We start from the raw sequence: 20785 nt of genomic DNA on the forward strand, positions 1-20785 counted from the left end.
TCCCTCCCTTGGGCAGAGACTGGATAGGTTTGCTAGCAGCCCCCCCTTATAAGATTGGGAGTTCCCTAAGCTTACGGTTCTTCACTGTGGTGTTGATCCACTTGTGCAACGTCCATCTGGGTCAGCTTTCACGTCATCCCTATGGGACTCAGGGAACAAGGGCAAAGGGGAGGTCATGAGGTCTGCTGTGCTGTAACAGAGTCCTTTGTCTCTGATCTGGGAGTTTCCTGTCTTTTGCCAGCATTGATAACATTGTGGCAGGCTACCTTGATAACTTGCAAGACTGTTTCCATCCTTGACCGTGAAGACCTACTGGACCAGACACTCAAATGAATGGCATCTTTCTCACTCTGGTCCATTCTCTTCTCAGGTGTCACTTCCCAAAGGGGCTTTTCCTGATCACTCCATTTAACATAGTGCCTTATGTCCTTCCCACTCCTCTACCTGTTCTATCTTTATTATCAGTGATTATTATTACCTGATACCATAATAGATGTCTGTTTATATTTCATTATCTTTACAACTCAAATGTAAGTTCTATGAGGGTAAGAGGTTTGTCTTTTGTTCTTGCACCTAGAATAGTATCAAGTTTTGTAATAATTTTTAACATGTTTTTTAAAATGTGTTATTTGTCTATTTCTTTGAGGGGAGGGACAGAGAGAGAGAGAGAATCCCGAGCAGGCTCCATACTGTCAGCGCAGAGCCTGACCTGGGGCTTGATCTCAGGAACTGATAGATCATGACCTGAGCCAAAGTCAAGAGTCCAATGCTTAACTGACTAAGCCACCCAGGCGTTCCAAGCTCTGTAATTATTTATTGAATATCTATATTTATTAAATGAATATCAATATATTATATGTAATTTAAGCTTATTAAATGAATATAAATATTTTCTACAAACAGGACAGGTTTAATAGAATAAGAAGCCTTTTATTTTTTAAATTTTAAAAACATTTTTTCAGTTTATTTATTTATTTTGAGATGGTGGAAGAGCAGAGAGAGAAGCAGAGACAGAGAATCCCAAGCAGGCTCTGTGCTATCAGCACAGAGCCTGACTTTGGGCTTGAACTCATGAACGGCAAGATCATGACATGAGCCCAAATCAAGAGTCAAATGCTTAACTGACTGAGCCACCCAGACACTCTGAACAAGAAGCCTTTTAAAAAAAATGTAACCTAATGGGGCGCCTGGGTGGCTCAGTCAGTTAAGTGACCGACCTGGGCTCAGGTCACGATCTCACAATTTGTGGGTTCGAGCCCCACATCGGGCTCTGTGCTGACAGCTCAGAGCCTGGAGCCTGCTTTGGATTCTGTCTCCCTCTCTCTCTGCCCCCCTCCCCCTGTGCTGTTTCTGTCTCAATAATAAATTTTAAAAAACATTAAAAAATGTAACCTAAGAGATCCATTTTGGCCTGTTTTGATAAGTTGAGCACATTTTGTGATGAGATGCTTCAAAATGAAGGTGTGAGACAGAAATTGAGGTCTAACTAGAAAGGGGTTATTAATGCTTAGATAATTAAAAATTTTGGCAGAATATTTATTCAAGGAAAGTAATTCTTTTTCTTTTTTTTAGATTTCTAAAAAATGTTTATTTATTTTTGAGAGAGCTCAAGCAGGGGAGAGGTAGCGGGGTACAGAAGATCTGAAGCAGGCTCCATGCTGACAGCAGAGAGCCTGACGTGGGGCTTGACCTCAGACACCATGGGATCATGACCTGAGCCAAAGTCGGTCACTCAGCTGACCGAGGCACCCAGCTGCACCCAAATAATTCTTTTTCTGACTGTGTGCCTGTGTCTGTGCACACACATTCCGGGTAGTGTATGTGTGTATAAATATATGTATCATTTTATAAGTATATGTACATTATACAAAGTTTATTATGTATACAAATATATTTATACATATATAAAATATATAGCATGTATTTGTAAATATAAGAACTCAGGTATTTTTTTTAAAAAGATCTTTATTTGCTTTATACAATGGTAAAAATTATGTATTACACATTAACATACCATATATCACCATGATATATACACTGCCTACCAAAAACTCTTTTACCATTGTTTAAAAAAATAAAATAAAAACACCTAAATGTGTCTTTTTTAAGCTGTACATTTTCTCCAGAAGAAGATATTCAGGTATTTATAAATATATATTTATACTGAGGTATATATTTTAGACACACATACAATGAGAATATATTCATCAGTGATTCACAAGTTGAGCTAATATATTTATGATGAGGAGATAAAGATTCACAAACAGAGTCACTTGAGTCTCCAGAGAGATATTGTACCTCAGCACTTAATAGGGACTGACCTTGCCACAGTGACACAAATCGAGCAATGTAGTGATAGCAAGCAGCTGGTCTGGTATTACTAAGTCTACTGGTATCCATGAATTGTGTGGAATGCAATAAAGAGCAGTGGATTGTTGGGACTTGTAGGGAGATCTTGAACTGAAGAACTTTAAGGATGGATAAATGCTGCTCTGGAAGGATGAGCTCCCAGATACGGCAAGTTAGGTTAAGGATCCCTGGTCTTGAGACCCAGCTGGATGACATGACAGAAGAGGAGCTGGGAAGAATGAGCAGGCCAACCAGATGAACACAAGGAGAAGAGAGAATTTTCTCCATGCTTTTCAGTCTTGGAAATTCATTCTGAAATAATTACACAAGAGTGTTAAAATTCATAGAGGTGCAGTTGATTAAGGAATGTAAACTGTATAGTTATTAAAATGAAATAATCAGATAGAGGCCAGGTGGTTCCTAAGATCGCGTCTAGCTTGTCTCCATAATTGTGTATAAACTTGGGCTACCTGTTATTACTGTGCCTTCATTAGTTTACTTAAAGGTAATCAGGCTTTGAGGAACTGATTGACACTAACCAAAATCACAGAAAAGACCTAAAGGGCCAGAGTATCAATGCTCTACATGTGCTGAGAAATGACCTGCTGTGTAGAGCAGACACTTACATTGGCTGATTGACAAACTTCTCACTGGGTAGTTATTCTATCTTGTTTTTAAATTCTTTTTTAATGTTTACTTATTTTTGAGACAGAGTGAGACAGAGCATGAGTGTTGGAGGGGCAGAGAGAGAGAGAGAAAGGGAGACACAGAATCCAAAGCAGATTCCAAGCTCTGAGCTGTCAGCACAGAGCCTGATGAGGGAGTTGAACTCATGGACCTTGAATTCATGACCTGAGCAGAAGCTGGACACTTAACCGACTGAGCCACCCAGGCACCCTAGTAGTTATTCTATATTGACGCTAGTTACTATAAGAAGATTGTCTGGAATGTAAGGGCAAAGAAACAGGACCTTAATAGATAGTGCCTCAGAGCTACAAAAATAATAATGGGTGACATTGATGCAGTACTACCATTTATATTGGAATGTCTGGCATAGAGAAACCACACAATGGATATTTGTTCAATGAGTGAATATGGAAAAACTCCCAACAATTCTATGAAGTTAATACTTCCATTTTTTCCACCGGAGAAAACTGAGTCTCAGGAAGGTAACTCCTTTTTCCATAAAATAAATCCTCTATCTACACTTGAACCTGGGTCGCATTGATGTCCTCATTCATGTTTACAACAGTTTTGTTGTGCTGCTTTCTTGAACACATATATAGTCCTCTCTACCTGCAAATGGACTAGAATACATTTAGTTTTAGGTTCCCATGTATCCATACTCACTAGAGACCTTATTATGACATCACCTTACAAGGCCTTGAATTTAGCCTTAATTGAATGTCCTCGATAATGTTTTGGACTCACTGCTATTATCAGCAACCTATCTGAAAACCAACTTCTTTGTGTGCGTTATTTAAGCAGATAGCTCATCTCATGTGCATTTCGATTTGTTTTTTGGAGTGCTGCTTTCAAAAGAAAATTCTAGAGTAGCATCTTACATGTATGCCTTGAACACTTTTCCCTGTTAGCTTAGATTCTACATGGCATTTATAGTCTCTGAGTTGGATGATGCCCAACTGAAACAGAAGAGGATGGCATTTGGAGGTAGAAATCTCATCCCGTACCTTCAATATCTTGCTCTCTGGGCTTTTTTCTTGCCTCCATTTCCTTCTCAGTCTATTGTCTATCCAGCTACTTCTGCTTTCCTCCACACTGTCAGAGAAATTCTGTATTCACTTGGCATTTTTCTCTTAAAATTTTATTTTTTAATTTTTTTAAATGTGTCTGTAGCCTAGGAACTCAGACATCCAGGCTGAAGTATTACCCATGTGAATAATACTTCGCAAGATCCTTGGCATTTCTTCCCTCAGAAAACTCTAGAGACGTTTAATTTGGGCAACACAACAGAGCTGTTCATGTCGGCTTTGAATGGCAAACAGAGAAGAACACTTGGACCAGGATATGTGAATTCCAGTCCTGGGACTCAACCTCTGTGAACTTTAATATCCTCTATGGGAAAATCTTGGGATTAAAGCATGTGGTTGCTTAAGATCTCTTTTAATTTTAAAGTCTCACTATGTGTAAAAATTTAAGTCATATTATTTCTGGTAAGCTTTAGATTACAACACACTCCTCCTTTCACATGCATTCATCTTCAATGCGAGTTATGCACAGAACATGGAAACCTCCTCGCAACCTCAAGATAAATTAGGAAGAATTTGGAGGGGGCTGTGAACAACAGTGGGAAGGTGCAAGTTAAGAGGTATATCTGAGACATAAGGAAGAGATGATCTGAATGGAAGGGAGGCTACTGGTTAAAGTAGTTGGGAAAGAGCTAGTATAGATAAGTTACTCTAGATTTAGGAGGACTTGGGATGGTAGGTAGGAATTTGAATTTAAGAAGTTGAAGATGGAGAGGATCTTGGAATCAGCTTGAAGTATTGGGCGTGGAAACTAGAGATGATACCTTCCTTAAAAGGAAGGCCATTTAAGATACTACCACAACAGTTCAAGCTTTGTGTGTTTCACAGATATCACAGTGGAGAAGGACATGAAAAACTTATATTTTAAAAAAATTGACAAAAAAATGAATATGAGCACCTGATGCATTTTATCTTAAAGGCCTAAAGACAATGACCAACCCAATAACAATGATCACCCTCACTAGTAGAGTATGACTTTTTAAATTAAAAAAAATATATTTTTATTTTAGAGAGAGAGAGTGAGTGTGAGTGGGGAAAGAGAGAGAGAAAATCTCATGCAGGCTCCACACGGGGTGGAGCTTTGATTCCAGAACCTTGGGATCATGACCTGAGCTTAAATCAACGTTCAACCAATTGAGCCACTCAGGTGCCCCTAGAATAAATATGACATCTTAAAAGGAGCCAGAACTTCTTAGGGAAATAATTGATTCCAGAGCAGGGGAGGCAAATACACAAGATGACTAGTTAGGTCAAAAGGACACTGGAGTCATTGGTGGAGGTTTTACAAGCAATAAAAAGGAATAATTTTCATATCACTAAGGATAAAAATCACATTGAATTGAAAAAATCGAACATGCAAAGGAACATGAATTTATTATGATACTAAAAGAAGGAAAATTAATTTTGGGAAGTGAAAAAGGGAAAGAATCGTGTATTTTTGGGTAGCCAAGTAATACATGAGGAAAATTCTCTCCTCTGGAAGTGTCCAAGCTAATAAATGAAGAAAAAAATGATTCACTTCGAACATCATCACCTCTAACCCCTAGTGAACAGTTGAATCTGGGGATTGAAAAGAAATGGCCCCTGACCTCCTAAAAGATGGGCCCTTTTGCATTATGATTCTCAGTCTGTGAAGTAGTTTTTCCAAAACAGATCTTAATGTGATCAAGGTTATACTTTATAAGAATGGTTCTTTTTTTTTTTTAATTAAAGAAAAATAGGGGAGGGGCAGAGAGAGAGGGAGACAGAATTCCAAGCAGGCTCTCTACTGCCAGCACAGAGCCCGATGTGGGGCTTGAACCCACCAACCATGAGATCATGGCCTGAGCCAAAACCAAGAGTCAGACACTTAACTGACTAAGCCACTCCTAAAGGAATGGTTCTTAGCAGAGAGTGGAGACAGTGTTCCCTTTAATGGGATATTTGACAACGTCTGGAGACATTTTTAGTGGTCACAACTTCAGGTGTGCGTTCTACTGACATCTGGTGGGTAGAGATATGTGGGCAATATTATCTGGCAAATAAAATGTCAATAGTGTTTGGGCTAAGAAATCCTGACTTATGGGAGGGGAGAGGGGGAGAAGAACATGTTAAATACTACTACTAGAATATCATCAGCAAAAATCTCAATGGTATGAACCTACAAGCAAAAGACACAGCTTCTTTAACAACCACCACCAAGCAATGTAAAGAAATAAAAAGAAATGGGACAGCTGACCTATAGACCTAATGAGATAAGAGACAGATCAACCAATAAAAAAGGAAGAGCTTATTTTGGATCCTGATTCAAGCAAACTATAAAATATTTTGACAGGTTTGACACAATTAGAAATTTGAACACTGTCTGGATGTTTAATGATATTAAGGAAACTTTGGATGTGATAATGGTATATTTATGTTTAAAAAGAGATCTTGTCAGGGACACCAGGATGGCTCAGTGCACTAAGCCTCTGACTTCAACTCTGGTCATGACCTCACAGTTGGTGCGTTCATCAGCACAGAGCTTGCTTTAAATTCCGTCTCCCCCTTTCTGCCCCTCCCCCATGCTCTCTCTTTCTTTCTCTCTCAAAAATAAATAAACATTAAAAAATTAAGAAATAAAAAGAGACTTATCTTCCAGAAATACATCTTGAAATATGCATGGGTGAAATATATAATGGCGCAAGTTTCCTTCAAATTACTATGGGAAGAAGGGAGTAACTAGAGAAATAAATCCTTAACGATCATCTGGGGTGCTGACAGTTCAGATTTAGGAATGAGAGATATTAGTAGAAATATATTTATTTATATAAAAACACATGTATACTCGTGTTCAACAACTAAAACTAAGGTTGCCCACGTTTGCTAAATCCAGACTAAAAGAAAGGTAGTTCACTTTAATGATAGTTCTTTCCCTGCGAAGGCGGAGCTGATGAAGCATCTGAGTCCTTAACCAGCTACACCACCGTGAATATTAATCACTAGTCACTGAGACTCTCACGTCAGTTATTAAAGCCTCCCAACCAACAAAGTTCACTGAAATATTAAAATAAAGGCTTTTACATGACCTTCTTTGAGCAATTTCTTGTTTCCACTTAAAATTTTTTTTAATGTTTTATTTATTTTTGAGACAGAGAGATTCAGAGCATGAGTAGGGAGGAGTAGAGAGAGGGAGGCACAGAATCAGAAGCAGGCTCCGGGCTCTGCTGACAGCTAGCCGATGTGGGGCTCGAACCCACAAACGTGAGATCATGACCTGAGCCGAAGTCGGAAGCTTAACCGACTGAGCCACCCAGGCGCCCCTTGTTTCCACTTTAAAAGTAAAGGGGATAAAATGAACAAGAAAGCTTCGGGCTTTCTAGCAAAGGTTGAGGGACCTGACGGTGTCATGAAAACATTAACAGGGTTTTGTGACTACTCACTATGTTCTATATACTGTGTAAGTACCAGATACTCTTGATCTCAGTTGTATTTCATGCACATTAAACCCTACCATAGCATGATAGGTGTGACCTAAAAAGCTTCATTGTGTAAAATATGAGGTCACCCTATTACCGGGTTGAGAGAATTTTGCAGGTGAGACTGTGCTTATTGGAGACTTTGGAAGTTTGGAGGAGACATGGGTGGGGTGGGGGGCACCAGCTGGTTGCATTTGTGCATTCTGACTTAAATAGCAGTGCAGGTGCTTCTGGGTCCTGTGGTTGCTGGGATGGCGGCAAGGACTTGAAAAATCTTGTGGTTAATGTTGCATGTTTTGTGGCCACGGTCCAGGGAGATGGGGTAGAACAGCAGAAGGGACGGAGAACACATTTTGTACCCAACTTCCAGAACCAGGGCTGCCCTCTCGGAAGTGAAAGTGAGCTGACTTTAATTCAGCTTATAGCTTAATTTGCCTTTTCATGGAGTTAGATATTCAGAACAGCAAGTGACACCCAATGCAGAGGGACAGAATGAGCTTTGGAAGCTGTAGACCGTAGAAGGTGATGGAAGCGGTGCTCCACACCCACCAAGGGCTTCAGTGTTCAATCCCAGGACTATCTTTTGGCAACATTCACGACTTGTGTCTCACGCTCTATGTTGGGTCTAGCAGATAAATGGAATGGGAAGATGAAGAGACATTTCAATTCCCCAAGAATGTGTTCTTCCAAGAGTTTCTACACCCATGTTAAGCACAAAAATTTTTTTTAATTATTTTATTTATTTTTTTCTTTCTTTATTTTGAGAGACAGAAGAGAGAGGAGGGGATGGGCAGAGAGAGAGGGAGAGAGAGCATCCTAAGCATCAGCATATAGCCTGATGCAGGGCTTGAACTAAAGAACTGTGAGACCATGACTTCAAGCTAAAATCAAGAGTTGGACGACTAACCGACTGAGCCACCAAGGTGCCCCTTAAAATTCTATTAAATCCAAAGTGATAAACAGGAAGATTGTTGATGTGAATACATTTCTAAAGTCAAAATTACAGAATGAATTGCTATATTCCAAAACATTATAGAGAACCATGTGTGAGAGAAGAAATTAATTTTGGAAAAATAAATGGATAAATCTTTAACTCTACAACTACTTATTATCTTCTCCCATCATAGAAACAATTTCGTTGTAAATCACTTGAGGGGCATCCATGGCCCAGATAAAGTCTAAGTGATTATAAGGAGGAATCTTCTTGTGGTAAATGAGATTGGGGAGTTTGGGAAGCAGAAGGTCAACATCCTGAGGGTCAGCCAGCAAGTCATGGCCGCCATTCCACACTGCAATCGGGACATACATGTCCGTCAGGTTGTAGTAGGGGGGTGTGGGCTGGAACACAAGAGAGAAAGAATCCCAGGTTTATGGGTAGCTGCACTTCAAACACTTATTCCTTGGCTAGATTTATATATTGTTATATTTAATTTATTTATATAAATATATATTTAATATAATATATAATATATAAAGCTGCACTTTAAATACTTATTCCTCAGCTAGGTTTTATATATATGTAATTATATTTAATTTCTTTGTATAAATAAATATATAAGTAAATATGTATAAATTAATATAAGCATATTTATATTTAATTTAAATTATATATAATTTAACTTATTTATATAAACATGTATATATTAAATAGATATATAAATAATAGTTAATAATATATAAATATAATTTAAATTATATATAACTTTATTTATATAAATAAGTATATGTTAAATAGATATATTTAATATATATAATATATATAAAAGTAATATAGCTGACCTATTTTATTGAAGTATAATTGACTTAGAACATTATATTAATTTCAGTTGTACAACAAAATGATTTAATATATGTACATATCACGGAATAATTGTCACAAGAAGCGTAGTTATGTCCACTACCACATGTCGTCACAATTTTGTGTGTGTGTGTGATGAGAACTTTTAAGATCTACTTTCTTGGCAACTTTCAAATGCGCGATCCATTTGGCTGGAGGGAGGGTGGCCTTGGGATCTGGTATTCCAGGGCCGTCCAGATGGACGTCTGTGATTAGCAGTAGTACAGCCCAGCAGAAGGGTGGATACAAAGAAAGTCTGTGTTTTGGGGGCTTGTGGAGGGATGGTTGGGGAAAAGGGCATCTCAACAATGTTTAATCTGCTGGTGTTCTGAGAAAATCCTCTGTAAAGACATCAAAAATGTCACAAACGTGGGGGGCATCTTCTCTACACATACGATACTGTGGTAAAGAGACAGAAATCCCTTCTAAACACTGAGTTATGGAAGCAGATGAAAATCAGTAGTCTCCTCACCAATGCTTGGGTGGAAAATTCAGGGTGGGGTCAGAAGGACAGGGGAGGATTACCAAAATGGCAGGGTGGCTCTCCTGTTCAAATTTGGCCAGTGATGGTCTGAGGGTGTACCCTGAACTGAGGGCTGGAAGACACTGTCTCATTCCACATGTGGGTAGAGAGGCGAAGACATTCCTGTCTGAACACCTACGGGCCCCAGAGCCTGGCTTCTTTGTGCTGCAGCAAGTGCCAGGAGTGGCCGGTGTGTCTGCCTCTGCACAAGGCCCCTGTCTGCTGACAAATGTCTCCAGCCTTGACCTGCCAACACGCCACCCTAACATCTTACATCTAGGAATGCGGTGGAATCACTTTTCTGGCTTTCGACGAAGGGGTGTTGTGTAAGAAGACCAGAGATTTCGGCTTTCTCTCAAAAGCAGTTTGAGTTATCGGCTTGTTGTTTCTGGGAACTGCATTTCCAAAAGGAGAGAACTGTGTGCTGGGATACAGGCCAGGTCTGTGCAAGAGGGTGAGGGGTGATGCATTCTAGAAGGTTCCTCACATGCGGCGGTGCAGTACCCTGAGCACAGCCGCTGGAGCAGGAACTCATGGGGGTGATGTCAGGTCTGATGACAGGATTCCAAGGAAATTATTGTCTACTTTCTAATTTCCTTAAGGATGAGTCTGGGCACTAACATTCCTTTGGAAAATATATGTATGAATATTGTAATTTCATCTGTAACCTTTTATATCTTTGTCTTTCAAAATGTGAATAATTTCAGCTTCAAGAAGCTTACCTGATTAAAGTGAATCATGTTCTGAACCGGGCTTCCCCAGTCAAAAGCTTGGAATTTCCCGGACTTGACAGCCTAATGGAGAGAAATTAAGAATACAAAGAAATAAAAACTCTCCTCACTATGTGAAAATCAAACCCTTCCAGGAAGTTTACTTTCACTTCAAACAGTTATTGAAAAACATGTTTCTCCTTCCCCAAACCAAGACTGCTCATCATCTAGGACAAGATATCCATGCGAGTTTAAATGTAGCTTTGCTTGAAATATTTGTTTCTTGCGTGCCATGTCCTAAAAATAATTCACTTCTTTGCTACCCAAAGTGATTGTTTTCAGAGGATTTCCATTCCCATGAATTGACAGTTATTATCAGCGGGTAGCCACATGGCAAAAAAATTCCCTGCCAGGAGCATCGGAAAGGGAAAGAGTATTTTAAGAATGCACTGGAGGCGGGGGGCGGGGGGGGGTGCCTGGGTGGCTCAGTCAGTTAAGTGTTCGACTTTGGCTTAGGTCATGATCTCGTGGTTCGTGGGTTTGAGACCCACATCGGGCTCTGTGCTGACAGCTCAGAGTCTATGTTTCCCTCTCTCTCTGTTCCTCCCCTGCTTGCCCACTGTCTCTCTCTCTCTCAAAAATAAAAATAAACATTAAAAAAGAAAAAGAATGTGCTTTAGGTAACATGCCAGAGGATCAGGTACACAATGGAAGTTTAAATAGCATTTGAGAAATGATACCTGGGACCAGTGGAGGACGTTTTGAACCGATGTTCCTGCTGGATTATGTGATAGATACACACCCAAGCGACTCTGGAAAGCAAACACACACAGATGTATGTATATTTGGTTGCTTAAAAATAGCGTAAGATTGACATTTTTCTGGGTCAAGTGTTTAAGGGTAGGGTTTACCTGAAGGATAGGAGCCATACGGTTGTACGCCTGTTTAGAGTTGGCAAAGGGCAATCGCAAGAGCCAGTCTGTTTGATTGGTGGCTACTCAATGAGAAGAACTTAACATCTCTTCTATCAAAACAGGAATCGGGACTCAGAGAAGTTTAGAGAAAGGCCAAGGTCACATGGCCCATATCAGGGTAGAGCCAGAGACTTTAAACTAGGTCTCTAACTTCTCAACTCTTGATTCTTCTCTACCCAGAGCCAGAGTGCAGTAAACGTAACATCCATACACAAGGGTTGTGCTCTACAGACCTATGTATGTAAATATAGCTAGACATATGTATGTACACATCATATATGTGATACTCAGTATACATATATGGTACATTTACAATCGTTATGACATCCTGCTGTCTTATCAGTGCCCTGGTCAGACCCCAGGCAACACGCTGAAATCCCCACCTTAACTTCATAGTGGGTCTTAATTCCACTGTGTAGAAGACCACGGATAGAATCGAACAAATTGACCATCTTCTCAGGGGAATGAAGTATCTCTTCACGTAATTTTCATGTAGAGGATGAAATCTCCAGTTGCCTCCTCATGTCTCTATTTTTCTATTATGTTTCTCATAAGGTTCTTGTGGATGGAACCCAGTAATTTGCTCTGCCTTTTCTTGCTGTGACAAGGGTAGACTGCCCTGTCAAGCTCCACATACCAAATGGAAGATACTTCCAGAGCCAAGGAGAAGGATGAGATTTACCATCCAAAATAGGAACTAAGAAAAGTTCTCTTTGTTCATATATATTTTAAAATATCTTCAGATTCTGGCCAGCGTTGAGAAAGAGAACTGAATGTCCTTGATTTCTATGAGGGAGGGAACATATCTGTCTTTTCATCACTGGGTTCCCAGTAGCTACAACCCTTAGCAATGCCTCTAATAAATGCTGTTTACCCAGTAGGCACCTGTAGGTAGAATTATATCTTCTTATCAGTGTACTTCATTTTTTTCAGGTGTTCAAGGGTGTATAACTAAACTGACAATTCTGAGTGAGGATAATTGTCAATATCTAATAGTATCAGTAGCAAAACATGCTATTACTATGAGTTATGTGCTTTGGACTATGTTCTGTATGTTTTATGCATATTAGTTCATTTAATCTCCACAATAGTACATTTTGTAGACAAGCAAACCAAGGCAAATGAGTGTAAGTCAGCTCCAAAGATAGGATTCTAATTTAGCCTAACTTGACTCCGTACTCTTAACTATTTTTGATATTGCATTTAGCAGTTTTAAAACCCCAATTCAGGGTGCCTGGGTGGCTCAGACAGCTAAGTGTCTAACTCTGGATTTTGCCTCGGATTATGATCTCATGATTCATGAGTTTGAGTCCTGCATTGGATTCTCTCTCTTGGGATTCTCTCTCTCCCCCTCTCTCTCTCTCTCTCTGCCCCTTCCCCACTTATGCTTCTCTCTCTCTCTCTCTCTCTCAATCTCTCTCTCTCTCCCTCTCCCTCTTCCCCACTCATGGCCTCTCTCTCTCTCTCTCTCTCTCTCTCACAAAATAAATAAATAAACTTTAAAACCCCAATGGAAGACAAAACAAATGCAATAGCAGATAAAGAGTGTGGATCAGCACTAACAAATAGTTTCTCTGAAATAAGGTTTTTGTTATTGTTAATGTTTATTTATTGAGCCCTGACATGGGGCTCAATCCCATAAACCTAAGCTGAAATCAAGAATTGGACACTGAACCACCTGAGCCACCCAGGTGCCCCAGCATTAAGAATATTTATAAGAACATTTATTCAAGGCTTAGACATTGTTTTCCTACAGAGAAGTCTGTCCAAATGTATGGTTCAATGCCTCCTCTCACAGAATTTAAATGTGATGCCAATTATTTAGGTGGTCAGAAGTGAGTAGTGCTCACCATCTACTATTTTTTTCTACCTGCTCTTTATTTTAGGAGGCACTTGGGTGACAGCAGGGAGCTGGAGGGAACAAAATTGAGAGCAATGGCATGACTTTCCTTGGGCTGAGCTACATGACATGGACATAATTCTGAAGCTCTTCTTAGCTGTTTCAATGATCGTTTCTTTTAAAAAATAATATTTATTTATTCTTGAGAGAGAGAGAGAGACACAGAGCATGAGTGGGGGAGGAGCAGAGAGAGAGAGAGGAGACACAGAATCCAAAGCAGGCTTCAGGCTCTGAGCTGTCAGCACAGAGCCTGATGTGGGGCTCAGACCCATGGACCATGAGATCATGACCTTAGCCAAAGTTGGATGCTTAACCTACTGAGCCCCCCAGCACCCTGAATGATCATTTCTAAGTGATGGTAGGACAAGTCATTAAAGCGTTGCTCGAAATCTTCAGAATAGAAATGTCAATGCATACAAACCATATTTAAGTTATTAGTGTCAAATCCACAAATGATAAATAAGGCATTGCTGCAGAGGAGGTCCACCGTCTGGCGGGAGCACACTTCAGTAGCAAGAAATTGATCAAAAAAGTGGTGTGGGTAGAATATTTTGTTTCCAAATACAAGCTGAAAAACAAAAGCATCGTTAGAGGTTTGCAAAAATTAAGCTGCAGAAAAGACACATTCATTTGTCTCATTTCCTGTTACATGTGTCTCATTTCCTAGGCTGATGAGATTTTTGTCTTCCTTCATGTGGTTTTAGGAATCTCAAATACTTTTTCTCACTTAATTCCCGCAGCCTAGTTGTGGAGGAGGCAGGGCAGAAGATCCACACTGAATATTTATGATTCCACAGAGAAACCTACCGGCTGCTGAGAAGAATATAAGATACAAGGAATTATAGTCTAGCTGGGCTCCTAAGCGTTATGAAATAAAATCATAAAACTGTGGCAGAATGTCATAATTAAGTGCCGAGATATGTGATTTCAGCAATAAAACACGAAAAAATCAGGAGTGGAAATGGTGAGCTGAGCCACATTTTCAGCAAAGCCTTTGGTAAGACAAAGAAGCCAAGGATTGAAAGGGTTGAAACACAATTGAAAAAATTTGCCTCAACTCTTCTTGAGGAAAATAGACATTCTGTTATCTCCATATTATACATGAGCAAACAGGAGGCTAATAAATAGGGTCTTATGCTAACTAGAACTGAATTATAGCTACAATCCTGACCCAAACCTCAAGGCTCTGACTTAAGGTCTAGTACTTTTTATTATTATCTTTAAGCCAACTGGCTACATCGCCTATCAGAACATCTGAGCACAGGAAGGAAATAAATGTCTGCATTTATATTCAAGGTCATCATGATTTTTCACATGTTGCATAGAAGCTTTACAAATGTAGTTTGACTGTAGCTAGAGTCTCTTAGGCTTCCGACATACACGTTTATTCAGAGTAGAAAGCAATGAATAGTACAAAACCATAGGAGGAAATAGCATCCTGACTTCTTACAGCCCGAGCTAAAACTGTTCTCCTCCTAAAGGATGTTGTGCCTGCCTATGTGTGCGTTGGTTTCTGTAGGTGGGAGAAATAGGGGATTAAGTGTTGGAAGAACAAAGATTACGAATTCCTTCCTGTGTATGCTGCCTACACAAGGCACTTCCGGTTTACTGCAATCCATGCTCCTGACCCCTGGAGCCCCTTAGGAAAAGCCCTCTTAGGAAAAGTGTTGGAAAGCCAAGGGCATTTGAGGAAGGGTCTAAAGGTGCTTGCCTCACCAAGCATTGCCTTCTTCCCCCTCTTTCTCCTTTTCCCTTTCCTTCTTTTTCTTTTCTGCCCTTCCTCTTCCTGGTTTTCTCGGCGCGGGTAGTTTAGGCTTCTTCTTTGACCGTTTGGTTTTGTTCCTATGGCCTTTCCCTTGCTCTGGTGTGGGATCACGGCTTTCACACAGGTTGAAGGAACCCGATCATCTCTGAGGAAGCATCCACACTCCCGGTGACGCTAATCCCCAAAGTAATGGAACACGCAGAAACAAATGGGAAACCTCAGCGGCTTCACGGGAATTCAACCACAATCGGTGCTAACGGAGAAATAAAACGTGCATGTGCATAAGGACTGAAACACGCAAGCTCACATTCCCTCGCCTGGCTGGAAACATGACTGGAAACCACCCCAGATGGTGATTTTGTTCTCTTCACATCACTCTGAAACCCAGGGACGATTTGTTATCTTAGATTCAGTTAAAGAGAATCACGTACCTTGAAGAGGAATGAAGGAAGAAGCATGAGCTTGTTTAATAGGGTCTTGGTGTACTTGACAGTGGCCACTGGAGCCAGTGCATAAAAAGTTTTTATTTTCTTAGCCAGCTTGGGATTGGTAGAGAAGGCAATAAAACCTGAAATAGAACAACAAGGAATCGGAGAAAAAGGAGCACGTGTGTGTGTGTTACAAGTGTGACAGCATTTTGGATTTATTTAGAATTCCATTTCTTAAGAGAGACAGCCTGAGAAACTGACAATCTCTGCTTGTTCAGAGCGATAAGATTTTCATATATTTGTTTTATTCTCATAGGCTCTGGGAACATGAGGCTAGAACTTTTAAAAAGCCATAATAAATTCTTTTATCTGACTTTAGAAAATAGGTCAACCTTAGGATAATCAAATGGTGACAAAAGTTATTTATACTACATATAGATTTTGATGAGTTCAAAATCATGTCCTCACAATGAGATAATTAGCATTTAAGATGAGTAGGGTATGTAAGTGGGAAGATTAAAAGCACAGGATTGACCAAACAGGATTTGAATCTCAGTTCTGTGTTTTACTAGCTTTGTGACCTTGGACGAGTCACTTAAAACTAAGAGCCTCAGTTTCCTCATCTGAAATAGGGGGATAATAATGAGTGCTTCATTGGATTTTTTAGGAACCAAGTGAGGTGAATTATAGAAGGTATTTACCAGGACACGAGGCATATCAGAAATGCTGGACATAAGAGTGGCCAAGATAATTGAAACATTTACACACAGTAAATATATTCAGCTTCTGTGTGTAATTAACTGGTTTTATGAACACTAGTGTATCGGTAGATGAGGATGTGATCAAATAGTTATTAAGCTCAATTCTATACAGTCAAACTACATAGGAGAATCTCTTCTCACAGTTAATAATGGTATATTTTTGAGACACAAGAATAGCCTGAAAAAAAAAGAGTTTCAAATGTAGACACTTAGCTCACCTATGTAATGTACAGCCTAATTTTATTTGAGGAAGAGTGGTCTTTCAAGAATACTACAGTTATTATGGGATTCTTTACCCAATTGCTTAATTCTGCAGACTACAGCCAGCATATCACCCAGAGAAAGCAAGAATCACACAGAAAGAGCTTGTGTAGGTGTCAGTAGGTCCCTGCACTGTCAGGACAGGTGACTTCCCAGAATACACTTGCTTGCTCAAGGTGAACAATCCTATTTCACATGCAATTCAAATAAGGGTGCTTCTCTAACTTCCCAGCACACAGAAGATTAGAAACACCTTCCAGAAGTCTAGGAGTGAGGTGATACAATGACAAGAGATCCATTAATAAGAAAGAAGAATGATCCCATTCAGTTCAATTGACTCCAAAGAGTGGTTGTTGGGAATTATTTAGTGTCAGTTCTATTTATCTCAATAAATCCTAAGGACACCATTGCAGTGTTTCTCAAGGCAATAATTTTATGACCCGGGATCATCGAGAAAAGGTTAAACTCTGTTCAGTGTGTACTTTTTAAAAAAGCAGCATTGTAGGGGCACCTGGGTGGCTCAGCTGGTTGAGTGTCTGACTTTGGCTCAGGTCATGATCTTGTGGTTCATGGGTTTGAGCCCCACATCAGGATCTTTGCTGTCAGTGCAGAACCTGCCTTGGATCCTCTGTCCCTCTCTCTCTGCCCCTCCCTCAGTCATTCCCTCTCTCTCTGTCTCTCTCTCAAGAAGAAATAAAGCATTAAATAAAAAGCAGCAATGTGTCGTGAGTTGAGGGCAGATTTCCCTTCAAAGTGATGAGAGTTTTGTATGGATTTGTAAACCAGAGGGGTGAGTTTTGGTAATCTAGAGCAACTACCACTCTCTAACAGAGGATTGTGAGTTGATTGTGGACCATATGGGATGGGTATTGTGCTCTCCTGCCAGGATCCCTCTTCACATCAGAGGCATTCATTCAACCCCAGGGGCTCCTCTCTGATTTTGCTTTTGCTCAAGACAATCCAGGGTTCTCAAAGAATTCAAGAGAATCTCTTCCCAGGGCAGCCTGCATTCAATGGCTGGTCGATGGGTAGGTAAAAAGGCCTGGCCACCTTGTCTCGCTCAAAGACTCTGAACAGTCATCCCATACAGAGTTGGGCTGAGACTTTGGGGACTGTATCACGTCCCAGCTGCCCAGTTGCGCCTTTCTGGCCTTTGCTCAAGCAGTACTTATTTACAAAACACCCTGAATGCTAATCCTCATCTCCTCGGATACATGATGTATGCCTAAATGACAAAGGACTGAAAAACTCTTCTTCAGACCTCTTTCTCTGTCTAAAATTCTCTGGTGGTGGGGAAGGGAGGGTCCCATGCTTCAGGATAGCAAGTGGTAGGAAGACGATTTCCTCGAGCACCCATCACCAACCTCAACGACTTCCTTGCATTGATGTCTGATCGCTTGGAATCATGGCAGGGACTCAGGTCATCAGCTGAGAGTGGGGACTAGTGTAAAAACACATTGTTGTTCCTCCCCTGTGACTCCTTCTTCCCCCTTTCACTTCCACCTTTCCCCTTCCCTTTATAGCTTTCTCTCATGTGCCCTTGAACTCGCCTGATGAAGCTCACATCCCAGCCACTCTTCTGACGTTGCTCTTAGAAAGGCCCCCAATACCTTTCCGGTTGCCAAGTGCTATGGTCCCTTCTCAGGCTTCATTTCACCTGACTCATCAATAGCCTTTCCCACAGTTGACCACCTTCTCCTCCTTAAAACACATTCTCCTCGTGACTCCCGGAACGCCAGGCACTCCCGCTTCCTCATGGCTCTATCACCCTCACTTCCCTGCATCCTTGGCTGATGCCCCCTCTTCTGGATAAAGAGCGGCCCAGGGCCTAGCCCGAGGACACCTCCTCTTTCCTGTCTGAGCTCACTCCTTTGCATTCTGCTTCAAGTACATTTTATGTTTTCAGTCCAGTCCTCTCCCCTGAACCCCGGATTGGTATCATTACTCAACTGCTTGGCCCGCCACTGAAATCTCCAACAGGTGTCTAACACTGAGCAGCTAGAGGATGGAACCCCTGGTACCACATCAGCCCTTCTCACAGCCTTTCCCGTAGTGGTTTGTGTGTCTCCATTACTCCAGGCACCCAGGTCACAAACCCCGGTGACATTCTTGACTCCTCTCTTTCTCTTACACCCCACATCCACTGCGTAGGCAAGTCCTGTTCGTTCCCCCTCTGGAAAATATCTGGAAACTAACCGTGCACCACAGGTACCCACCCTCACCCAGGTCACTATCACGTCTATAACTTGGGTCTCCATCAGCAGCTGGAGGGATCCTGTTCTCTGGACTCTGTCCCTTCCCGCCCTGTTGAGGATCCTGAGGTCAGATGCTGGAACTCCTCTCTTCAAAACTCTTCTGTGGTTACCCTGTTCACTCAGAATAAAAGCTGAAGTCCCTACAACTGCCTAAAAGCCCTGGGGCGCCTGGGTGGCTCAGTCGATTGAGTGTCTGACTTCGGCTCAGGTCATGATCTCACTGCTCGTGAGTTTGAGCTCCGCATCAGGCTCTGTGCTGACAGCTCGGAGCCTGGAGCCTGCTTGGGGTTCTGTGTTTCCCTCTCTCTATGCCCCTCCCTTCCCAATAAATAAACATTAAAAAGCCCTGACAGTCTGCCCTTCACAAACCACATCCATCTCCCCTCCATCTCATCTCTCACTCTGTCTCTCTTCCGATCTGATTCAGCTACACAATGCATTGTCTCGCTGCCATTCCTTGAAGGTGCTGCAGCGTCAGATCCTTTGCTCTTGAACTCCTCTCTTCCTGGAACATCAGTCTTTCAGGTCTACACACAGCTCAGACTTCTACCTCCTTCGTGCCTTTACTCAGGGAGTGCTGGTGGTATTCTCCATCTAAATTCACTGAGTCCCCTCTAATGCTCCCTGATAGGCTTTCCTGATTTATTTGCTTCCCATAACGTTACCATTACCTAACCTACTCTCTTAGAAATTATTCTTAAGTTTATTTATTATTTTGAGAGAGAGCATGAGCAGGAGAGGGGCAAAGAGAGAGGGAGAGAGAGAGAAACCCACATGGGTTCCATGCTGTCATCATGGAGCCCATTGTGGGGCTCAAACTCACAAACCAGGAGATCACGACCTGAGCAGAAGTCAAGAGTCTGATGCCTAGTCTACTGAGCCACTCAGGCACTCCCATTTTACTTTTTAATCCTTGTTACCTTCTCTGCCTCCCCACTGGGGTATATGCAGTACAAAGGTGGAAGTTTTAATCTACTTCATTTATTGCCATATTCTTAGGACACCTGGCAGGTGCTCCATAGATGTGGTTGAAGGGATGGAATATGTTCAGTCCAGAGGCCTGCAGTGTCATGTCTCAGGACATGGACTTGACAGTCAGATTTGAGTCACCCTCTGTGTCCTACCCATGTTAGTGTGCACAAATTATTTGTTTTGTTTCCCCATGTATACAGTAGGAATAATAATGGTCCCCATGTCACTGGGTTGTGTGGCTATTATGTTATATAATGGATGGAAAGCAGTCAGCGGGACGACCAATATGCCTGCACTGCCGCTGGAAGGCATCTCCACGAACAAAACCACCTGCTTCAGCAGCTTTTACCCACCAATCGTGGTGCCCTGGGAGTGGCCAACGTAGCGGAGCTGATCCTGCCCAGTTTTCTTTAAGATGAAATCAATTGTGGCTGGAAGGTCGTATTTAGCCATTTCATCAAAGCTGCAAGAAACAAAAAGAGAAAATAAAACAGCATACATTTCCTTGCTCTATGTCTAAGAGTCGAGCATATCTAAAGCTAAGCCTCTCTTGGAGAAGCAGAGACTAGGGTCTCTAAGCATTGCCGCTCTTAGACCATTAGCATCAGGTGCTTTGTGGGCATGGGGGCGCTTTTTATAAAAAGCTGACATCATTTCTGAGGCACATCATTACAGCTGCAGTTTAATTCAAACAAGGTAGCATCTGTGGGTGGGGATTATTTCTAGCCCTAAAAATGAATGTCATTTATATGCAGTGCTCCAATGCCAGATCAGGTAAATTGTATCACCTGATACAATTTTACTGTCTATTTTACTCTCCACAGATGAGCCAAGACCATCTTTT

At 41.2% G+C, this 20785-nt stretch overlaps 1 protein-coding gene across 2 annotated transcripts in view; it reads right to left on the minus strand.

Moving 5' to 3' along the window:
• Positions 1–1953: 1953 nt before the first annotated feature.
• LOC115272036 (gastric triacylglycerol lipase) overlaps positions 1954–20785 on the minus strand; it is a 79803-nt gene continuing 60971 nt past the window's right edge. The window contains exons 5-10 of one of the 2 annotated variants that reach the window (XM_029915045.1): positions 20295–20404; positions 15696–15832; positions 13921–14067; positions 11366–11437; positions 10638–10709; positions 1954–2661 (exon numbers count right to left, since the gene is read on the minus strand). In XM_029915045.1, coding sequence (XP_029770905.1) covers positions 2137–2661; positions 10638–10709; positions 11366–11437; positions 13921–14067; positions 15696–15832; positions 20295–20404 — 1063 coding nt within the window. In that variant the 3' untranslated portion in view covers positions 1954–2136. Of the gene's footprint in view, positions 2662–8555; positions 8894–10637; positions 10710–11365; positions 11438–13920; positions 14068–15695; positions 15833–20294; positions 20405–20785 lie in introns of those variants that run through there. The other variant, XM_029915055.1, reaches the window with a different exon arrangement.

Source organism: Suricata suricatta, chromosome 2 (genome assembly GCF_006229205.1).
Source record: "Suricata suricatta isolate VVHF042 chromosome 2, meerkat_22Aug2017_6uvM2_HiC, whole genome shotgun sequence".
NCBI lineage: Eukaryota > Metazoa > Chordata > Mammalia > Carnivora > Herpestidae > Suricata > Suricata suricatta.